We start from the raw sequence: 22,156 nt of genomic DNA on the forward strand, positions 1-22,156 counted from the left end.
GGAATGCTATGGCCACAATGTTTTTTACATAGATAGCAGCTCAGTTAATGAAACAAAGAAGTGGAATGCAAAGGCAGAGCAGAGAGGTCAGGGTTCAACTCTGAAAATGAGGGGTGGGCTTCAGCTTTCTGTGTGGGGCCAGCTCACACTGGCTTAGCAAGCTGTGCTGCTTGTTTTTCCTTTGTAACCTTTCTTGATTGGAAGTGGATGTGGGTTCACTCCAAGAACAAAGGCGGCTGGCTTACTTCTGCAAGCCGCATTCCAGTATATAACCAAGGCATGCCTCAACGTTATATAGGACGAGACTCGGTCACTTATTTTACATGCTTCTCCATCACTGTGAGACAGACTAGCTCATAAAATACCCAATAAAATGCTGCTTTAAATACCAAGATTACAATCCCTGATTTTCAGCCTACGCTGGCAAGGCCTTGACTGGTTTTTGCCTCTCTGCTACAAATAAAAAACATGACTTCATTATCATGAGCTTAAAGTATTTTTTTTTAAGACTGCAATTTTAACAATAGTCTATCTCGTGGCATTCATTCAACAGTGTGATGGGCCCAAGATCACCCAGCGAGCTTCCATAGCAGAAATGGGGATTCGAACCTGGGTCACCCAGGTTCCTAGACCGCTGCTCTATCCACTACACCACACTGGCTTTTCTCAAAACCTGCTTGTCATGGTGAAGGTCTGTTATTAATACAACGAGTTGGCAGTGAACACACGCAAGAGTGGACAAACTGAGGGAGGCAACACACATCTGAGAGATACCTAGCATATAGAACATCTATGAAGGGAGGAAGAATAGGCAGCTTGTGTGCTCAGAGGAGTAAGAGGAGAAGGGGCAAGTGGATACAGATCTTCTATATGCGGTAAGGTAAAGGTAAAGGTTCCCTTGCTCGAAAGCCAGTCGAATCCGACTCTGGGTTTGCGGTGCTCATCTCCGTTTCAAAGCCAAAGAGCCAGCGCTGTCCGAAGACGTTTCCGTGGTCATGTGGCCGGCATGACTAAACACCAAGGTGCATGGAACGCTGTTACCTTCCCACCGAAGTGGTACCTATTGATCTACTTGCAATTTCTTGCTTTCGAACTGCTAGGTTGGCAGGAGTCTATATGCGGTACTGCTGCCCTATTGTGAACTTGGAGCATAAGAAATGGATGGGAGATTGCCACTGGCGTTCTCTGTGCTTCAGAGTTGCTTGCCATTAAAGTTTACTGTGAAGTCAGATACAAAACACATATCCCTCTGGGACAGATTCATGGTGGCCCAAAATTTTTTATTGGCTTCCAAGGTTAACCAAAAGGCGTGTGGGAAGTGAGTGCCTGAAAGAGGTTCTCACTTCCCCTTCAACGCACATGAGCCACCATTATGAGCTCCCTTGCTCCTCTCCAGCTAGTGAATCGATGTGAGACAGGAGGGTATGCAGTTTGATTCCCCACCCAGCAGGCCACAGCTTTTTCTTCCAAACAAGGCTACCTGGAGTTGACAGGGAATAAGTTACAGTTGTTCCTTCCAAGTAGATAGTCTTGTTTGGAAGAACTGCTGCTTCTACTCCACTCCCCACTATACCACGGTTGCTTGTTAACAATGGACAGGAGATCAGGATCCTTCCTCAGCAGCAAGTCTTCTTTACACAGCCTGCATGCCTGCCTGAGCCCTGATCTAGATGGTCCAGGCTAGCCCAGTCGTGGAAGCTAACAATGTCAGCTCTGGTTACCATTTGGACGGGAGACCACCGAGGAAGTCCGGCGTTGCTGCACAGAGACAGGCAATGGGAAACAACCTCTGAACGTCTCTTGCCTTGAAAGCCCTACAGGGTCATTGTAAGTCAGCTGTGACTGGGCAGCACTTCCCACCACCACGCATGCCAGCAAAGAGCAGCAGAGGAACTCACCAAGGCAAGGGCAGACAGATCAAAGAGTGTGTTTCTTGTCCTGGAGAAGGATGCTTTAAATAAGAAAGGTGTAATGTTTTTTTGAGATCGAGGGCTGACTTTAAAAATACTACTGGAAATCAGGAGGGTAAATTCAGTTACACCAGAAAATGACCTGCAGGACCATCTCATGTTTTAAGACTCTACCTTTCATCAGTCTGCTACGAAATGTTTTTACCTTTACATTCAGCCCTGACCTGGATAGTCCAGGCTAGGCTGATCTCGTCATATCTTGGAAGCTAAGCAGGGTCAGCCTTGGCCAGTATTTGGAAGGGCAACCTCCAAGGTATAGCAGGGTCATGATACAGAGGCAGACAATGGCAAAACACCTTTGAAACATCTCTTGCCTTAAAAACAGTGCATAACACTAAAAGAACTAGCACTTCCGGCTGCCAGACAATCTTAGGATCTCCTGGCTATTCTACACACAATGCCTTATGATAATTATAATAATTAATTAATTAATTATTACCTTCACATTCAGAGCCTCTCCTGAAATGACAGCCACTGTCACACCATTCTGTGAAGGTTTAGGTATTTCTTCATTCTTCAGCTCTTGGTACTGAGGTTCCACCATTTTCTCAGAGCTTCTCAAGTTGACCCAAAGCTGTAGGCCATGGGCTGGTTCTTCAGAGCAGGGCATCTCTGCATGTAGAATACCACGACCAGCTGTCATCCACTAGATGTAAGAAGAAAAGGGAACAGAAGGCAGAGAATCACAACACATTACCTTAAGTGAAGCTTAAGACAGAAATTTCCCCTTCACAAAATCACTCAATGGCTCTGAATTTGTACCTTCACTCAAAGACAGCAACCTTGTCTAAAATAAAATCATTTAGGTCAAGCTCACAGATACCATAGGACACAGCTATATAACTACTTCATGCTATGATACCAGAGCTGAACATATTGCATGAATTGTAAATAGCTACGAAACAGAATACTCTCAGGTAGATCACAGGATGATGGCATTTATCTACTAAGTAAATACTGCATACCTCTGAAAATATTGTAATAGTTGGCTTAGAAACAGTGACTTCTACAAAAGCACTCTTTTCAAACCAGGATCCACTTGTAATCCCTAAACTGAAAAACTGGGCCCACTTACTCTACAACATATGTCGGTTCTTCTCTCTTCCTGCCTTAACTGATGCAAGAGTTAGCAGAATTCCTGTACTGTAGTAGATGTGCAGAAACCCTGGCAGGTTCCAGCTTGTCATGCAAAACTGCACCTTGTACACTTATTATTTTAAAAACATATAGAAGCCTTGCTATGCATCTGGTTTCTGGGATTTGACCCTTTAGCTGAAAACCCAAAAGTTCTGCACCAGCAAGATGACTGGAGGGGGTGGGGTGGGGCAGGAGAAGAGGCTGTGAGCTGCTGGATCTTTAAAACTACTAAGGGCCAGTGTGGTACAGTGGTTAAGAAACAATGCTGAATGGGGACTGCCATGAACATCACTGGATAACCTCCATCCAACCAGTAGAGGTAGAATTCCTTCTTATAAACCCAGACAGCCACCCACTCATGGCCTTCCAGAGATTTGTTAAAACTATTCTTTACCAGCTCACCTCAAAGGGGACCAAGTCTTCTCAACCCTACAAAAAGACTGGGAGGTTATTTTATGCCTGGTTTTAATTTCTGATTTATTCTGTCTTGGGCTTCTAGTGCTATTTGATATTCGGACCCATTGTTCTTACGTTTAAAATCTTAACTATTGATGAGGACTGAGTCTGTTTTCTGGTGCCTTGAACACAGGTTAATTTCTTTGACCTGGATGTTATTGGGAAGCAGATTTTTCTCCCGCTTTCCCACAGTAAAAGGACAGGGGCAGGAGGCCCTTTCCAGGCCTACTTTGGCCTTTGGGGGGAACTCACTGGGTCCAGTCCTGACTAGGGTTGCCAGATCCAGGTTGGGAAATTCCTGGAGATTTTGTGGTGGAGCTTACGGATGCCAGAGTTTGGGGAGGGGAGAGGCCTCAGCTGAACATAATGCCATAGAGTCCACCCTCCAAAGCAGCTATTTTCTCCAGGGGGAAACCTAGGTTCTTGCTGTGGAAGCCGAGTGGATGATTTTGGATCAGTCACAGACTTTCAGCCTAACCTACCTCATAGGGTTGTTGTGCAGATCAAAAGGGGGAGAGGAGAATGATGTGAGTTGTTTTGGTCCTCACTGCAGAGAAAGACTGTACTTTTCCTAGGTAGAGGCTGCAGAGAGGGGGGAGGAGATGGAATGCTGAAGTCAGAGGGGCAGATAACGGTATGTTGATGGTTGACTGGGAAGGAGATAGGGTTGCCACCTCCAGTTTGGGAAATCGCTGGAGATTTGAGGGGTAGAGTCTGGAGCGGGTGGGGTTTAGGGAGGGGTGGGACCTCAGGTACAATGCCATAGACTCCACCATCCAAACTAGCCATTTCCTCCTGGGGTGCCACTGTTGCCGATCTCCAGGGGAGGGCTGGAGATCTCTCAGAATTACAACTGCTCTTCAGATGGCAGAGATCATTATACCCTGCTGAGGTCATCACAGCAAATTGACACTGAGTGCCCAAGGCCAGGGCACCCACCCAGCAACTCTTTTTAAAGCTTATTGCATTTATTTCCACAATGGACCTTATTCCTAGTATAAAATAAAATGCAATTGGAATAAAAGGGTAGGAAAATTAGGAAGGCATTTATTAAGATAATGATAACTTCAGTCCAGTATACCTGTAAATCTCCTGGATTCAGTCTACCCGTGTGGCCACAGAAGTCTTCGTGGGCCATGGAACCACCCTCCAGTAGATAACTGACCTAATGAAGAAAGTGGAAGGTTTAGAATATCCTACGCAAACTCACACTTTTCCAGTACAAAACTGCAGGCATTAATACAGGAAAAGAGATCATCCTCCTAGATGAAATTAGAGATTTAAAAAACAGCTATTTACACTGCATTATGTTAGTCTTTAATCTCATACATGAGAAGACATTGTTAACTCCATTTTGGTCACTCAAACAAGGGTGTTCAACCATCAGCACCAGAACCAAGACGTCTGTGGCACTCCTGTATAATGAGTGGCTACGGAACTGGCTACTGCTTTGCTCTAGTTCACAGTCCAGCCTGCCTTTCCAGTGTGGATCTTTTGTTTGTTCTCTAGTTCAGTAGACTAGATGCAAAACCAGGACAAGGTTGGGACAGTATATGCATACTAGAGTGGAACGGTCATATTTGGGAATTGCCCCCAAGACGTTTGACACAACTAGGTTAAATACTATATACTGAGAAGATTTGCTTACATATACTCTGGGGATACACATCGGGAATAAATGCTTCAGAAGAGATTTGTGAAACTATTTCTAAACATGTAATTCTATACACACTTGGAAGCAACCCCCATTGAAGACAATGAAACTCTCTTCATGTATAAAATAGAGCTGCACAATTTATGAGCACAATATTTTAATTTTGTATATTAGGTTCCCCCCCATGGCTGCAGTGTATTTAGAAAAGATAAGTGGGAGACCCACATGGACTCATGGTGTGTGTGTCTGGTCTCATTTCCCATTCTCCCTTAAGAACATAAGAAGAGGCTTGCTGGATCAGCATTCTACCACACACTATGGCCAACTAGATAATCTAGAGAGCTAACAACAGTGCTTAGAGGCCAAGAAATTCTCACAATACTGCCTCCTCACCTTTTCGCTTTGCCTGCCCCTGGCAGGGCCTTTCACCTTTCCTTCTCTCCCATTAAGGTTGCCAGCAGCAGGGGAATCGGGGTGGTATGGTAGCCAGGTTGGGAAACTACTGGAGATTTGGAGATGGAGCCTGTGGAGGACAGGGACCTCAGTGGGGTACAATGCCATAGAGTCCACCTTCCAAAGCATCAATTTTCTCCAGGGGGACTGATCCCTGTAGTCTGGAGATGAGCTGTAATTCCAGGGGATACCCTGGTCCCACCTGGAGGCTGGCATCCCTATCTCCCCCACCCACTATTACCTTTTTCTGTCTTCTCCCCATCTTCAGCTTTCTCTCCCCCTCAGCAGCCCTTCCTACACACTTTTTCTGTTCCACTCCCAAGCAGCCTCTGCCCTCCTCACTCATTCTCTCTTCATCTTTCCCTTTTTACTTTTTATTTTTGCTTCTTCCCCCCTCAGTTTTACCTTCTCTCCAGTGTTTAACTTTATCTTTTTTTTACTTCTCTCACTCTGACCCTTTCCTCATGCTGACACTCAAAAAGGCTTTGAACCCTCAACAATGTTCACTGAGGGTTGTCTAGCAACCTCAAAAATGGCTGCCTCTCACATCATAGTCTTGCATGTTCTCAGTCACATTTTCTTAAAGGAGCATATTGCTTCTGTGATTTTAGGATTCTCTGAACACTACACTGTATGTTTTTAGAATTTCATATTTTTCTGCAAACATGGGGCTTCCTCAATGCTTGTAGAAAAATAGCCCCTACCAGTACATGACCCATTGTGTGGATGTTTTAATTCAAACTCTGGATTTCTTTTTCTCCCACCACTGTAGGCAGGGGATCCCTGACTCTGACCTTGTAGCCCCATCTCAACTTCTGAATAAATGGTTCTCTAACACAGATGATCTGATCCTTTATTGTCACTGCTCTCTCTTAGGCATATGTGCACATATACTTGTAGTTCACTATCAGGGAAGGGGAGAAGCCTTAACCCTCCGGCCCTCTTCTGCAGGGCAGCAGGCACTGAGGGAGCAAAGCCTGGATCTCTGCAGCTGTGCCTGCCTGCCTGCATGCGCAAGCAAAACGTTTACTCTTGCTTAGCAGGCACAGCCCCAGAATATGGAATAGCTCACACAAACAAGAACCATGTTAATATGGAAACCAAAAGCCAGTGAGCTGGTACAGTGTTTCGCAGCACAATGCCACCCCAGAATTAGGCAGTTTGGCAGAAGGCAGGCTAATTGCTCTGGTGAGATGACATTTCCATCATGCTCATAACTGCACTCTCCATTCGCTGCCTCTCCCACTTCCCAGAAAACTGAAGCCCGACTGTGAGTCGCCAGAATGCAGTGGGATGCAGATTGGAATGCATCCCACTGCTCCTGAATGCTGGAGATCATTCCATTGGGATCTGGAACACATACAGCACTTATGAATGGATGCGGTTTGGGATAGATCTCGGCTGTTGAGTTTTCTACTGAACATCCCAAACAGCAAGTAGGGTTTAGAGAAGAAACAAAGAGAGAGGAACTGCACTGCACAGTTATAATTAATATTGCTGCAATCTCTAGGCAAGTTTAGACAGTGATTTCTAACTCCCAGTCATTGCACCAATTGTGTCACTGGCCTAAGAGGATTTCAAGTGTCTATATGATATAACATGTGTTAGTGTTTGGTATTAAATTTACATAGTGGCAATTTAACACACCATAGCCATGCTAATACATTTTCCCCAACTTTGTCCTGTGGAAGCCTTCTTCCCTGCCAAGCCATAACACTGGCACCTCACTTTTTCCATGAAATTATGTTAACAGAATACCACGTTCCGGCCTACTCCCTGTCTCTCATTGTTCTGGAAGAGAGTCCCTTCAGAATCCTCACCAATCTCACAGCTATACTTGTATCTCCCATGGTGATTCAAATCAGGATCACACCTGCAACTGCATTTTCTTCAAGTAGTATCAGACAATCTGTCATGATTCACACCAAAGCCTTATTTCAGAACAAATACAGCTGTTTAATCTGTCAGCTATTAAAATCACTGCAGATGAACAACCAGATGGCAGAGATGTTCACTAAGTCTTGCTTACAGCAAATGGCATATAACTAATGACAGAACACTACAGAAGGTCCTCTTAACTGTTTTTGGAGACCATAATGGCTACGCTATACAATATTAAAACACACACTAGAACTGTCATATTATCTTCAAACATGCCGCACTTGTTAATTGTGGAATATTTTCAGACATTTTGTTATTTGCTACATTGCCCCTGCCTCACAGACATCGGAGAGAATGACACTCCTGTTCATACAGAAACTAAACTAAAAACGTTATCTTGTCTCCTACTCTTCCTTTGAAGGGCTCCAAAATTTATGTAACTCAGAAGACTTCCCTGCCACTTACAGAACATTCTTCCACTTGTTGCCTTGTTCAATACAGTATCTGAGGAAAAGAGATGCCACTGCATGTATGCACATTGCACACAAAAGGCCCCAAGTTCAATTCCTGCTATCTCTGGTTCAAATGAGCTCAGCCAATAGTAGTTGATAACTATCTGCCTAAGACCCTGGAGAACTGCTGCGGGCCACAGTCTAGATAGACTGATGCTCTGAATCAGTGTAAGGCAACATCAAGTGTTCATTGTCTGATACACAGACATTGCCTGATACACTCCGTATCACTGAGGTTCTTATCTCTGAGGTGGTAATATACCAGGAATGAAACCATTAAAAAGAGGGAAGGAAATAAACCCAGCTCACATAACATCCTGAGGATCCAGGAGTGCATTACAGAAAGGAGGCTATTCCAGAAGTACGATCAACCTGTCAGCCCAAGAAAACCAATAGTCCACGAGATGTAAACATAAGGGATAAAAACCCACAGCTATTCTGTAAATTAAATAGCCAACCAACCAAATTAGCAAACAGCACCACCTGTTCCCTGAATAACAAAAACAAACCCATAAAAATTCCTTAGCAGGTAAGGAGCATCATTTAGATATGGCCAGAATCCAAAGAACCTACCCATGAGCAGGAAGAGCTTCTGTTTATAGGGGTGAGAAGTTGCCAATTTTCCTTTCAAAACGCATATAAGGCCTACGGTACTGGCATCTTAACTATTTTCAAAACAAGAGGCAAATTTGCTATCAAGTTACCGAGCAGTTATTCCAATCGTCCCATTATCGAATGAAGGAGAAAGGTGAGCTGAAAAGAAATGATCTGAAATTGAGACTCTGTGAGAAGATCAGGGGATGGACCATATGCTGCATCCTGCTCATGAACTTCCACCTGCAAGAAATTTCTGCTGATGCCTCCTTCCACAGCAGACCCCGGATTCTGTTCCAGAAGGGCCACTAACAACCAGATGCAGGTTGCAGTGAGAAGGGAAGATGGGAATTAGATTCAAAGCAATGGTATTTTGTTTATTTAGAAGAAGAGATTGGATTCATACCCCGCCCTTCACTTGGAGTCTCAGAGCAGCTTACAAACTCCTTTCCCTTCCCCTCCCCACAACAGATACTCTGTGAGGTAGGTGGGGCTGAGAGAGCTCTTGACAGAACTGCCCTTTCAAGGACAGCTCCTCAGAACTATGGCTTGCCCAAGGTCATCCAGCCAGGTGAGAGTGGAGGAGTGGGGAATCAAACTCTGTTCTCCCAGATTAGAGTCTGCAAACTTAACCACCACACCACTACACAAAAACCCACCCAATTAGGGCATACGGGGGGGGGGGGTGAACAATTAAAAAGAACATTAGAAACATTGTTAGTGGAGGTGGGAAAGTTTTGTCAAATTGCAGCTGACTTATTGCGACCCCATGGGGTTTTCAAGGCAAGAAGCATTCATTGCCATTGTCTGCCTCTGTACCTTGGACTTCTCCCATCCAAGTACTAACCAGGGCCAACCGTGCTTAGCTTCTGAGATATAATGAGATCAGGCTAGCCTGGGCTATTGTTGGATCCCAAGCATAAAAAACAACTCCACGTTGCAAAGCAAGTAAGGTTTATTTCAAAGCGTTGGTTTAACCAGAACAGGACATTGTTAGGAATAACTACAGGTAACCAGGGAAGGCATAATAAAGATATTTGAACCAGGGAAGGACCAATGGGTCCAATTCCCGCTGGCGGGAATAGATCATACAGTTCGCGCCCAATGCATGGGAACGCAACCGTTCTGAAATGTCAACACAGGTTCAGTTCACATGCAAGATACCCAAAACATTCTAGGCAAAGCTTTGTTCCTTGTGCACACTGTTGAAGTGTTAGCATGCAAACACATACCTATTATTTATATCTGCAAGTTTTTTGTGGGCAAGTTTTTTCCGGGAGACCTCCCGGTTTGCCCGGGAACCGTCTATGGAACTCCTGGAGCAGGTAAGGGGCCCGAATATCCCCTACTTCCACCCATTCGCAGTGCTGGGGTCCGAAGTCCACCCACTGGATGAGATACCACAGTTTACCACGTTTCAACCTGGAATCAAGAATGTCCTCAATCTCAAAATGTTCCTCACCTTCCAATACAATGGGAGGGGGAGGGGCATGGGCAGGCCGCCATGCACAATGACCAGGATCCTTTTTCAGTAAGCTCATGTGGAACACAGGATGTAGAGCTTTTAAATTTTTCGGCAATTCAACTTCAGCAGCAACTTTATTCAAAACACGGCGTACTTTAAATGGCCCAATATACTTCCAACCCAATTTTTTGCATGGGCGCAGGAGTTTGATGTTTTTAGTGGAAACGTACACAAAATCACCAGGCTTGAGGCCCCAACCCTCCACCCTTCCTCGATCAGCCTGACTCTTGTACGCCTCTTTGGCCGCATCCAATGTAGAGCACAACAGTGGCCAAGATTCTTGTAAAGACTTACACCACAACCCCGCATCAGTAGGCTGCAGCGGAGCATCCTCCCTCAGAAAAGGTAAAGGGGGATTACCATAGCCCAGTGCAGCCTTGAAAGGTGACATATCAATGGAGTTGTGTAGTGTGTTGTTATAACAATATTCAGCCAATGGCAGTAAATCACACCAGTTATCTTGTTGATAATTAGAAAAACAACGTAAGTATTGCTCCTGCGTCTCACATTTCGCAGCCTCCAAACCGGCTTGGGACGGATTGGGGGGGGGGGCGCTACTAGGCTGCTCTCACGGCGGCGGTTCACATGCAAGATACCCAAAACATTCTAGGCAAAGCTCCCCCCCTACACCCAGCTGCACGACCTTGGCAAGTTCCGCGGACTACATAACATACACAAGCAAACAAGGAATGAGAGGGAGGGGTGAAGGGAACTACAGCGGAACCGGAATGACAATGGCAGCTAGCTGACAGCTATGCAGCTCAGGTTGCTATCCAGGTCAGGGCTCTAAAAACACATATGTATTTTTTTAAAAACCAGCAAAAAACAACAACAGAGAGAGTCAATAAGGGTACATGAGGGGATAGATGAGACTCCATGAGGATTGAACACCATAATTTTGGTGCCACAACCAACAAGACCCTTTCTCCAGTTGCCACCCATCTAGCCTTAAATGACGGGGCCACCCAAAGCTAAGCCCCTGAAGATTATCATAATGGTTGGGGCAGGTTCACATAGAAGTAGATGGTCCTTAACATATGCAGGCCTGAGGCCACAGAGGGCTTAAAAAGTTAATACCATCTTCTTGAATTGGGCACAGAAACAGATTGGAAGGCAGTGCAGATGGAACAAGCCTAGAGTGATACAACTAGACAGCGTCCTTGTACTTCGCAGGAATCTAATCTAAATATTACTGAGGCAGGCACCACAGTGACAAGCTCTTTCCTAATCAGAAAAGGCTGTCTCTGGCTCACCCGCCAAAACTGGTGGAAGACATCCCTGGCTACTACCGTCACCTGTTTATCCAGCAAGAGGCCTGGGTCCAGCAGCACCCTCAGAGCGCAAAACGTGCTCTTTTAGGGGGAGTGCAGTTCCATCCAGAAACAGGAGACACCTCAAATCTCAGATCAGTCTTTCGAGTCACCAGTACCACCTCTGTCTTCTTGCGATTAAAATTCGGTTTACTTGAAGATCAATTATTTCTTTAGAAAATGTATATGTCTCCCTATGCATATTTCTTGAGTACTTATTTATTATTGAGTATTTATTTATCAAAGCAATGGTATTCCCAGTAGTCATGTATGGATGCGAGAGTTGGACTATAAGGAAGGCTGAGCGCCAAAGAATAGATGCTTTTGAACTATGGTGCTGGAGAAGACTCTTGAGAGTCCCCTGGACTGCAAGAAGATCAAATCAGTCAATCCTAAAAGAAATCAACCCTGACTGTTTCCTGGAAGGCCAGATAATGAAACTGAAGCTCAAATACTTTGGCCACCCAATGAGAAGGGAGCACTCACTGGAGAAGACCCTGATGCTGGGAAAGATTGAAGGTCAAAGAAGACGGGGACGGCAAAGGATGAGATGGTTAGACAGTGTCATAGATGCAACGAACATGAAATTGAGCACACTTCAGAGGACGGCGGAAGACCGGAAGGCCTGGTGGGAGCTGGTCCATGGGGTCGCGGAGAGTCGGACTAGACTGTGCGACTGAACAATAAGAACAATTTATTTATTCATTCATATGAGCTTGTATATATTACAGTGAACTGAACTGCTGCACCATCGGCCACTGAAGGCATTGCTTCATTCCCTCACCAACTCAAGATCCTTTTCTTAAAAAGTTGTATTGATCTAGGTCAAGAACAAAGTTTGAGTCCAGTGACAACTTTAAGACCGACAAAGTTTAATTCTGGGTATAAGCACGTGAAAGCGTATATCTAAAATTAAGCTTTGTTGGTGTTAAATGTGCCACTGGACTCAAACTTTGTTCTGTTGCTCTCCTGACCAACAGGGCCTACCCACCTGAATCTGCTCTAGGTCAAGCCAGACTTCTCCCAGTTGCTGCTGAACGGTGCCATCTGCTGTCAAGTGAAGGAAGTATCACAATATTTGTTAGCAAAATCTTAGTGAACCAGCCAAACAACTCTTCAAATGACACCCCGTTCTCCCCTTAAGATTAGCTGCTGCATCAACTCACTACACACATTTCTGAAATTATAAGAGTACTTCAAAAAGTATTACTTATTATCTTATTTTCTAATCGCAAAGTTAGTCTTTGGATAATTAAATCCAGTGAATGGAGCTGTGAACGGGCAAAACAGATCTTTCTACAAACCTCAAAAGGGCCGGCACCAGGTTTGCAGAAAAATGTGAACTCTATTAAAAAAAAAATGGGGTTTTAAAAAGCTGAAAATGATAAAAGAATGTCTGCCGCTTTAACAAACGGATTCCCTCAGTGACCTGTGCTAGGCAACCACAGTATTCCAGGCTGGGTTTATGTGAGGAAAAAGGCAGGGGGGAGGGCCCTTTCCAGGACTATTGTGGCCTCTGAGGGAGGACCCATCAAGGTAAGGCCTGACTAGGGCTGTGAGCTCCAGGCTAAGAAATTCCTAGAGATTTTGTGGTGGAGTCTGAGGAGGGCAGGGTCAATCATTTTCTCCAGGAGGACAGATCTCTATGTCTAGAGTTCAGATGTAATTCTGGAAGATCTCCACGTCCCACCTGGAGGTTGGAAACCCTAGGCCTGGAAGCAGCCTCTAGTGACTTGATACCACCCAGCTTGCATGACTCAACTATGCCTGGCTGCCTCCTACAGTTCAACAGCAGCTACCCTATGAAAAACCACTGTAGTGGTTAGAGCTTCAAGGAGACCCAGGTTTGAATTCCCATGTTGCTTTGGAACCTTCATGGGTGATTTTGGACCAGTCACATACTTTCAGCCTAACCTACTTCATAGGGTTGTTGTGCAGACTAAACGGAACAGAGGAGAATAATGTAAGCTGATTTGATCCTCACTGGGGAGAAAGGTGAGGTATAAATGTATGAAGTAAATAAATAATAAATATAGATGAAGATGGGAGGGCAATAAAAGGTAGGTTGGTGCAGGCCTGTAGCTAGGAATGTCTAATTCGGAGGTCATTTAAAATTCTTGCGGGGCACTGGCTAATTAATTAAAGTTAATTTACTTAAAGTTGAAGATCTTGGGCCACCCAGACAGCTTTACTCCTCCCCCCTTCCCAGGGCATCCCCAGGCACTGACTCTCTGCAACCCCTCCTGCTTCCATTGGCCCTCACCTGCTTGCTGGGACGGCTGCACAGGCTTCCCCCGGCTGCTGAAGAGGTCAAGGAGGTGCAGGTCGAGGCTGAAGCCCCTTGGCCTGCCGCCTGCTGTCCAGAGGTTGCAGCATGAGTGCCCACGGACGCCCTGCGCTGGGAGCAGCTCCCAGTTGAAGTTGCGGAGCAGGCAAAAGGGGCGGCAGCGCGCTGTGCACCACTGGGATTGGGATTGAGCAGCTCGCTGGCGCCTCGCCAGCCACACCTGGGTCCTCGGCCACAGCTCCCACCTCCGAATCCCAGCTTTGGGTGGAGGAGCCCTGCTCCTCCAGTGTCAATCCACATTCCAAACGGCGCGCACCAGGAGCCAGGTGGCCGGTGCTTCCCTAAACCCGGCAGTTAAGCGGAGCTCCAGCTTAGGACAGGAAGCCCCGCTACTTTGCCAGGGAGGACCAAACCATGAGGGGCCCCAACGGGTGGTGCAGAGGCCTCTCCCCTGGCCATTTAGCCACGGGGGAAGGCAAGAGGAGGTGGCAGATGGAAAGTCATGGAGCCTTTGAAATAAGTTGGGGGGCTGGGCCCCGAAATGATCCAATGTAGCTATGGGTCTGGGTTGGTGAATGGCTGAGACTAAGGCAGGAAAAGAGGAGAGGATCTGGGGGTTGTGTGGGAATACAGGGGGAAATGAGTTGCCACCCCACACGTCCTTGAGGGTTCCTGCCATGCAAGTGGGCCTGGCCCAGTGGCTGGCACCACACAACTGGACCACAATTTTCCTAGGTAGAGGCTGCTGGAGCAAGAAGGTTAAGACAGAAGGGCAGATAATGGTAGGCTGGCCATCAAGTGGGAAGGAGACAGGGTTGCCAGCTCCAGGTTAGGAAATTTCCAGAGATGTGGGGGGTGGAGACTGGGGAGGGTGAGGTCTGAGGAGGGAAGGGACCTCAGAAGGGTGTAATGCAGACTCCACACTCCAAAGCAGCCATTTCCTCCACAAGTTATCAGGCTCCAGGTGGGGGCTGGAGATCACCCAGAATTACAACTGGTCTCCAGATGACAGCGATCAGCCCCCGTGTAGAAAATGGCTGCTTTGGAGGGTGGACTTGCTGAGGCCGCTTCCCTCCCCAAACCTCACCCTCCCAAGGCTCTACCCCCAAATAACCAGAATTTTCCAGCCTGGAGCTGGCAACCCTAAGGAGAACTGATCTCTTTAGTGGGAGATCTGTTGTAATTCTAGGAGCTCTCCAAGCACTACCTGGAGGTTGGCAATCCTGGAAGGAAATAAGGAAGCAGGAAATGGGGAGAAGCTACGGGGCTTTCAGGAAAGGGAAACAGGAAATAGTGGGGGAAGGAGAAATGAGATGCCTCCTGCAAATCCTTGTGGGTTCCCATTTGTTCCAGAAATATTTTTTTCAGCAAAAGATCTGGTGGGACACTGGAATACTAGATTGATTGTGTGAGAACACTGGGGATCTGTCAAAGGAATTAAAGGACTTAAGAAGAATACAAATGTTAGGGAATGAGATCCAACTTTCAGAATCAACTTTCAAATGACGTTTCACAGAGATCTAGGGGAAAAAACTTGTGAATTTATTGTTGGTTCTTATGATATTAATGTCCTTCTAAAAGTTCACCACTTAAAAATTATATCAAAGCTAATACATTTCATAACAACATAAATCATTTCTATCTGCACCCTTTCCTTCTTCTGGTCAAATCCTCTGGCTTCTTCTCACTCCTAATTCCACCAGATGTACAAACACTTCCCACAGTGCTGATATGAAGTACACATAGCTGTGCCATGCTGAATACTTGTGAGTTTGTCTCTCTCCTTTTGTTTCCCATCCACAGTAAAACTATAGGAAGAAATTGTAATGACTATGGCTGAGGTGGTAAATTGGTACCAGGCCTATACCACTACCTGTTAGGTTGAATGCTCCTCCATAAAACAAAACTCCCTGTAAACAAAGAACTAGAATGTCAGAGAGACGATTGAGCTAAGTTTTCGATAAGTTTTCTGTTTTTTGAGGACCATGAAACTGCGGTGAAAATCGGGCGAAGCCGCAGGTTAAAATGCGGCCGCGTGGCTTCAAGTGGGAAATTGACCAATAGAAGCGGGGCAAAGGGAGATGCAACTGCGGCGCAGCTCTTGTGTGAAATCGGTCTAGGATTGCAGTAAATCTAGCATAAACATGGATTACTCACAGTTTCAAAACCTCGGTGAGGGTGGTCAGGAAAACCAGCTGGCTTGCCTCCTTTGAACTCATCAAGCAGCAGGAACGGATCCAGATTTTTTAACTGAAAATTGAAGTTAAGAACAGAACTTGGTAACTTTTTCCAAAATACTGATGGAAGGAGGCAAGACTCAAGTGTGAACAATGAACAGAACTCAGTATTGCCATCCTGTCCTTGAGTTATGCCCGTTCAGTGACAAGAAGGTCATTGCTAAATGCCCAACTGGAACTCAAGGATGCACTGGCAAAGCAGATCCATGCCACCTGAGAAATGCTACTACACATCATAAAGGGCAAAAATGAGAAAAGGTTGGCAGGGGAGGAACAGAGCCAAGCTGGAATGTTACGTCTGCAAAAGTTGCGGCCTGAGTCAGAAACGCCCACTGAAGTAAAGGGAGGCTGCTAAGCAACAGTTTCCCTCTCGCCTCCACATCCACGGTGGAGGCTAGTCCAACTGCAGCCAACCATGACACTGCACCTATCACACTTCAAGGCACATTAGTGTTGGGTATTACAAGTTGAAAACACTCCGTATATCTGGGGTTAAATGTTTGTTTATGTTATTCACAGGAAGTCACATGTTTCTCATGTAACCAATGTTCTTTAGATGTGGATTGCCCGGGAATTTTCTCCCTGATCTAGGGATTTGACTGGGACTAAAGTGTCAAGGTGTATTACCATTTTATGGCTTCTCTTCCCGTCTTTGTTTGGTGTTCTCAAGAAGAAGAGCAGCCATAATCTCTCTCTTCTAGTTTTGTCTTTGTAGAGTAAGGATGTAGCCAATTATGCTCTTTTGTTATTTTCATCCCAGTTAGCCTTCCCATGCTAGAATTTAGTAAAAACTTTATATTTTAATCACACATGGACTCTCAGTCTGAATTATTTTACTTTGGCTCTGCTGGACTATCTTATCTCTGCTAAATACCATTTTTTCAATATCTCACTATCATCCAACAATTAGATAGGAAGAAAGCACTTTCCATGAGTGGCCAAGGATAAAAACAAATACAGGAAGGGCAGGTCCTGACAGCTTTTCTTACCAAAATCCCTTAAGAGTTTCCCTACCATCAGGAACCCTAACTCTACTCCCAATATTGGGCTTGCAAGAAAAAGACACTAGGCACAAAAAAGCATGTGTGTGTTTGTTTACAACTTTAAAAAGGCCTGCTGCACATGTTCCCTCCCTTACCCCCAAAAAATTATCAGATGGGTGTGCAGAACATCCAAACACCCATGCCTACAGAGTGGCTTTCCCCCAGCAGCTAGGAAAAATAGTCTTATCACTGAATACATCCCTTTCCTCAATGGAGAGTGTCAGTGCACATGCAAATAATGCAGGCAACTTTGTAGTAAAGGCACTACTGAAATACTGCCGCCTTCCTCCAGCAGGAAAGCTCCCATCTCATAACGGTGCAAGCAATGGGGGGCAGTGAAGCAGCACCTTGGTTGGTGAATGCCAGGACTTGCAATCCAGTTACGCACACTCACAATTTATTCTTCCTTGAAGGACTGAAGTCAAACAGGGGGGGGGGGAGAGATGCCCACAGAACTCCACCATAATGCCCTACATTGTATGGGTAAGTACATAATTCATTATGACATGATTTCCCCAAAACTGGAGGAGGGGAAGTGAGGGAGATCCTGCTGGTAGCTAAGTTTGTCTTCTTCTCCTTCCAGGTACTTAAAGCCTGCACAAGGGCAAAGGAGTGAGCCAAAGGGCTCTTGGGTCACAGGGTCATCCATCGGGATCAGCTCAGAATCTGTCTATTTTAGACAATGGAGGAGGTAACATAATAGATGTAACAAAGATGTACTGGAACCCCCAAATTTGTATGTATTTATGTTTGTTTGTTTATTGTTTGTCTGATATAAAATAGAAATTCTTATTAAAAAAGAATCTGTCTATTTCATTTCATTTGTTAATTTACAGCTTATCTGTCTGCGAGCCACTTAGGGTGCCTTTGGGATGAAAAGCGGTATCACCATACAAATGCCACAAATAAAGTGAATCTCAGATGTAGACCCCTGGTGGAGCTGTCCATTGGAGAGCATTGGAGAGCACAGGCCATTACCTGTGAAATAGACATAGATGGCTGAACTCCCTCTCAAATACTTGCACATGAACTCTGAAGCACATAAGTAATATGTCATAGTTTCTGAAGCTCATTTATCCTGATCCCCCACATTGCTACAATACATTAAGAGACAAGGATGTTCCCCAGCTTCCATGCTACGCAGATCACAAGAGACTATGACAGCAAAAGCAGCTAGTGCACAGCTAGCTACCTCTGCTTGCATTTTGGCCTGTAGAATTCCAGTGTGCACAGAGACTATGCAACGAACAGGTGGAGTCATACCCTGCATGGAGACATAGTTACACCTGTTCACCTGCTGCTTATCTTGTTAGAGAATGAGCTTGATATTTGCTTTATGGACTATTTATAGCTACACACAATGGACTGTGCACACACACACATAGACTCAGAGAACCGTACACTTTAAGTCACCTGTTGTGATACCACACATAGAAGGTGCCTGCACATACCTTACACGTGAATAAGGTTTCAGCTATACAGTTACCAGCCTGGTGAAGAAGCACACACCTCTATTATTGTGAGCAATAACAACAACTCTGAGAAGAGACAGCCCCCATTGCTGAACTGTTTGTAATCACGTACTACCCATCACTTGCTTTGTTCCTGCATTGGTATTTCCTGCCAAATGGACATTTAGTTATCAATAGAATGGCCAGCTTCATCAGAAGTTTCCTGACGCCTGGATTTCACACCTGTCCAGTTGCCGTACTTTGAGTAAGGTTTTAGATGACAATATTGACCACCCCTATTAGGTAACTTCCCCTTCCCATATGCAACCAATAGGACGGACTAACAGGTAGGTGGATCAAGAGGTTGGCACAGTAACCACCCATCTCTTGGACCCACTATAAAAGGAAGGGACCAGTTACCTGACCCCTCCTACCTGGCCGGATAGCATCTCCCCTGCAACATCCCCTATCTGCTTTTACTCCCCTTGAGTCCCACGTGCTATCCCAAAACCCCTGCCTCTACTTTGATCTCTTGATCTGCAGTCAGGAGACCCACACATTCTGGCTGGTTCTAGTCGTGTGTGAACTCCCTTTGTTTTCCATTTCTTCCCCTCCATTCTTCATTGGAACAACCAAGCTGCAAGACAGAGAAGTATCGCCCACCATCACCCCTACCTGCTAATGCAACCGTCCTTATTTTAATACTGTAATTCTAAGGAACTTGTTTGAATGTGTGAGCGCATCAGTATTTTGTATGAAATATATTTTTAAGTAAAAGACAACCGACTCGAATCCTTTACTGGTAACCCTTGGTGGGAACAGGACCTTGGTATAAATTGGCAAGAACCCATTTATAAGTTGCCAGTTGCTGTAAATAAAGCAATTCGGCTAACAATCTGTGTTCTGTAGTTCTCTCAGAAATACGGGTACTTTGCATGAACTCAAAGGATGGCAATCCCAGCTCTCAGTGCTGCTTCAAACTTGTTATATAAACCAACTGCTTAGGTACTTTCAGCTGACCGTTCCAGATAGCAGACAGGGACCTTTCCCGCCACTGTTAATAACTTCCCAGTCATCTTCAGGATGGAACACACAAAAAGGGAGGGGCATGAGAGGGTTCTCCACTAAATAGCCCACCTGAAATTCTCCAACTCCTGCACAGTCAACTACCAGACCACCTGTAAAGGTGAGGTGCAGGCTTCAACAGCTGTTCTAACCTCTCCCTCTGCCCACAGACACCCAGTTACTTGTGCTATGATATAGCATGCATAAAGGGAACTTTTTAATACAATTTATATAAATAATGAAGTATGAAAAATCAATGAAGGAAGAGAGGGAAATCATGGGTGAAGGGAACGGGGAAAAGGATAAAGATCCTAGAATCTAACTGGTGTGAGAACAGTACCTGAATGAGGACTTTGCTCCATTCACTCTGGCTACAATGGCACACTGCCTTGAAATGTATGCACACATCTCTTCCCTGTCTTGAGAGTCCATTACCAGAGGTTGAACCTGCAGCCTCTTGACTGCCTGTGTGGGATTTACCAGTTCCACATGAGACCCCTTTTGGTACTAGGTGCTATAACTGGGATTATCCCATTTACAGGAGGCCGCAGTGGGAAAACATGTGTCATTTTGTGGGAGACAGAGGTTACTGTAATGCATTCTATGTGAGGCTGCCCTTAAAAAGTGTTCGGAAGTTTCAATTGGTGCAGAACGCTGCAGTCAGGCTGTTGACTGGAGTGGGTCTTAAAGACCATATCACTTTAGTCTTGGCTCATCCATACCGGCTCTAATTTCTTTCCAGGTACAATTCAAGGTGCGGGTCTTCACATTCAAAGAACTGCCTAATCTCTTATGAATTTACCCAACCACTATGGTCACTTCTAAAGGGCCTGCTTTGGGTGCTCCCACCTTCTGAGATTAAGAGGGTAGCAAGCCAGGAGAGGGCCTTCTCAGCAGTGGCACCAAAACTCTAGAACTCCCCAAGCAGATTTGCATGTCTCATTCTGTTGCTCTCTTCCACCAGCGGGTGAAAACTTTGTTTCACTTGGCATTCCCTAAGGAATCCCTCCTTTCTACCCAACATTTCAACTGTTGTTTTTATCTTTTTGTACTTACTTTAAGCTCTGGGTTCATCTTTGTTTTAATAATGGGTTTTGGTTTTAATGGTTTTTAAGATGAGATTTTAATTTGTATGTTTTAATTCCTAGCCACCTTGGTGGCCCTACAGGGGCAGAAAGATGGGGGGGGGGAATTTTATTCATAATAAACAATAATATGATGAAGTGTGTAATTAGTGCTGTGAACGATGTTGGTTCTATTCTGGCTCTCCCCTTTGAAATATGAAGTCACAGTTACCGAAGAGACCCCTAAAAAACAGGATCTGCCTTGTAGAAGATGCCTTTCCAGTTCCCTGAGCAGGCCTTTTTGCAAACACCATGTTTGTTCCCAGTGAGCCACTCAGAAGATTGCTTATTGTGACCCTTCTGTGTGGCTTTTATGCCTCCCTTTCCAAGTCCCTTCCTTCCCATGCCATTTCACAAGGCCTGTTTGCCAAACATAAGCCCGCTGTGTACAATGTTATCAATGCTGCACATGAATTCGTAGGTTTGACCCTTTTCTTGAGGGATTCATCATCTACAGGTTCTAGACGTAGGCTTCCTCCCAGTCACTTAGCTATGAAGCTGGGAGACTGTTGTGACTATAAGAGCAGCCCCCCCTTTCTTTGGAACGTTAGGACCACTTTTCTAGCAAAAGGGGTCTTCCATAAGGACTGCCTATGGACCCAAACACCTGTTGTGGGAGAGCTTGAAACTTATGACTGCTAGCCTGGGTTGCTTTTTTATTTTATTTTATTTTATTTTATTTATTTTATTTTTATTCTACGCTTTGGCATTAGTTATACTGTAAGAGAAGCTCTGCATGTGGACGTTTTCCTTACAGCTGCCAGTATTTACATCTGTGTACTCAGCAAGAAAGGCTATGCAGCCTCTTTATTTTAGTGTAATGTAATGCAATGGAGCTGCAGTGGCTCAAGTGATTAAGACGCTGAACTGCAGGCTGTGGAAGGTCAGTAGTTCAGCAATTCGAGACCCGAGTGTGCTGCATGACAGAGTGAGCTTCCGTCTCTAGTTCCAGCTCCTGCCAACCTAGCAGTTCGAAAGCAAGAAATTGCAAGTAGATAAATAGGTACCACTTCGGTGGGAAGGTAAGAGGGTTTCATGCACCTTGGTGTTTAGTCATGCCAGCCATATGACCACGGAAATGTATTCGGACAGCGCTGGCTCTTCGGCTTTGAAACGGAGATGAGCACCGCAACCCTATAGTCGGATTCAACTGGCTTTCGAGCAAGGGAACCTTTACCTTAATGCAATTAATAGTGGAATGTCATTTGAAATGGTAAACTGGAATGTATTTCTCTGGTCTGGTGACAGAGGAGACAGAACACTGCACAACCAGACACCCCACCTTAAAGAAAAGGATGTTGTTAGTTACCTCCATGCTTGAGATGAGATGGATGGAGCATAACAACAGGGTCTCAGTTGATTACGCTCAGCTTTCCACAATTTAAAAGGATACATTTACAGATCAATCTCCAATTTTGATATATTTACTTGTTTCATTATGTTTCCCCCCAGAATTA

The 22,156-nt window shown here is 45.2% G+C and overlaps 1 protein-coding gene across 4 annotated transcripts in view; it reads right to left on the reverse strand.

Annotated features, from left to right (window-relative positions):
• PIR (pirin) overlaps positions 1-22,156 on the reverse strand; it is a 41,153-nt gene that overhangs the window by 17,973 nt on the left and 1,024 nt on the right. For all 4 annotated transcript variants that reach the window (XM_015417601.1, XM_015417603.1, XM_015417605.1 and 1 more), the window contains exons 3-5: positions 15,937-16,029; positions 4,645-4,728; positions 2,410-2,616 (exon numbers count right to left, since the gene is read on the reverse strand). In XM_015417601.1, coding sequence (XP_015273087.1) covers positions 2,410-2,616; positions 4,645-4,728; positions 15,937-16,029 — 384 coding nt within the window. The remainder of the gene's footprint in view (positions 1-2,409; positions 2,617-4,644; positions 4,729-15,936; positions 16,030-22,156) is intronic.

The sequence above is a fragment of the Gekko japonicus genome, unplaced genomic scaffold, assembly GCF_001447785.1.
Source record: "Gekko japonicus isolate JY-2015 unplaced genomic scaffold, Gekko_japonicus_V1.1 scaffold18, whole genome shotgun sequence".
Lineage (NCBI taxonomy): Eukaryota > Metazoa > Chordata > Lepidosauria > Squamata > Gekkonidae > Gekko > Gekko japonicus.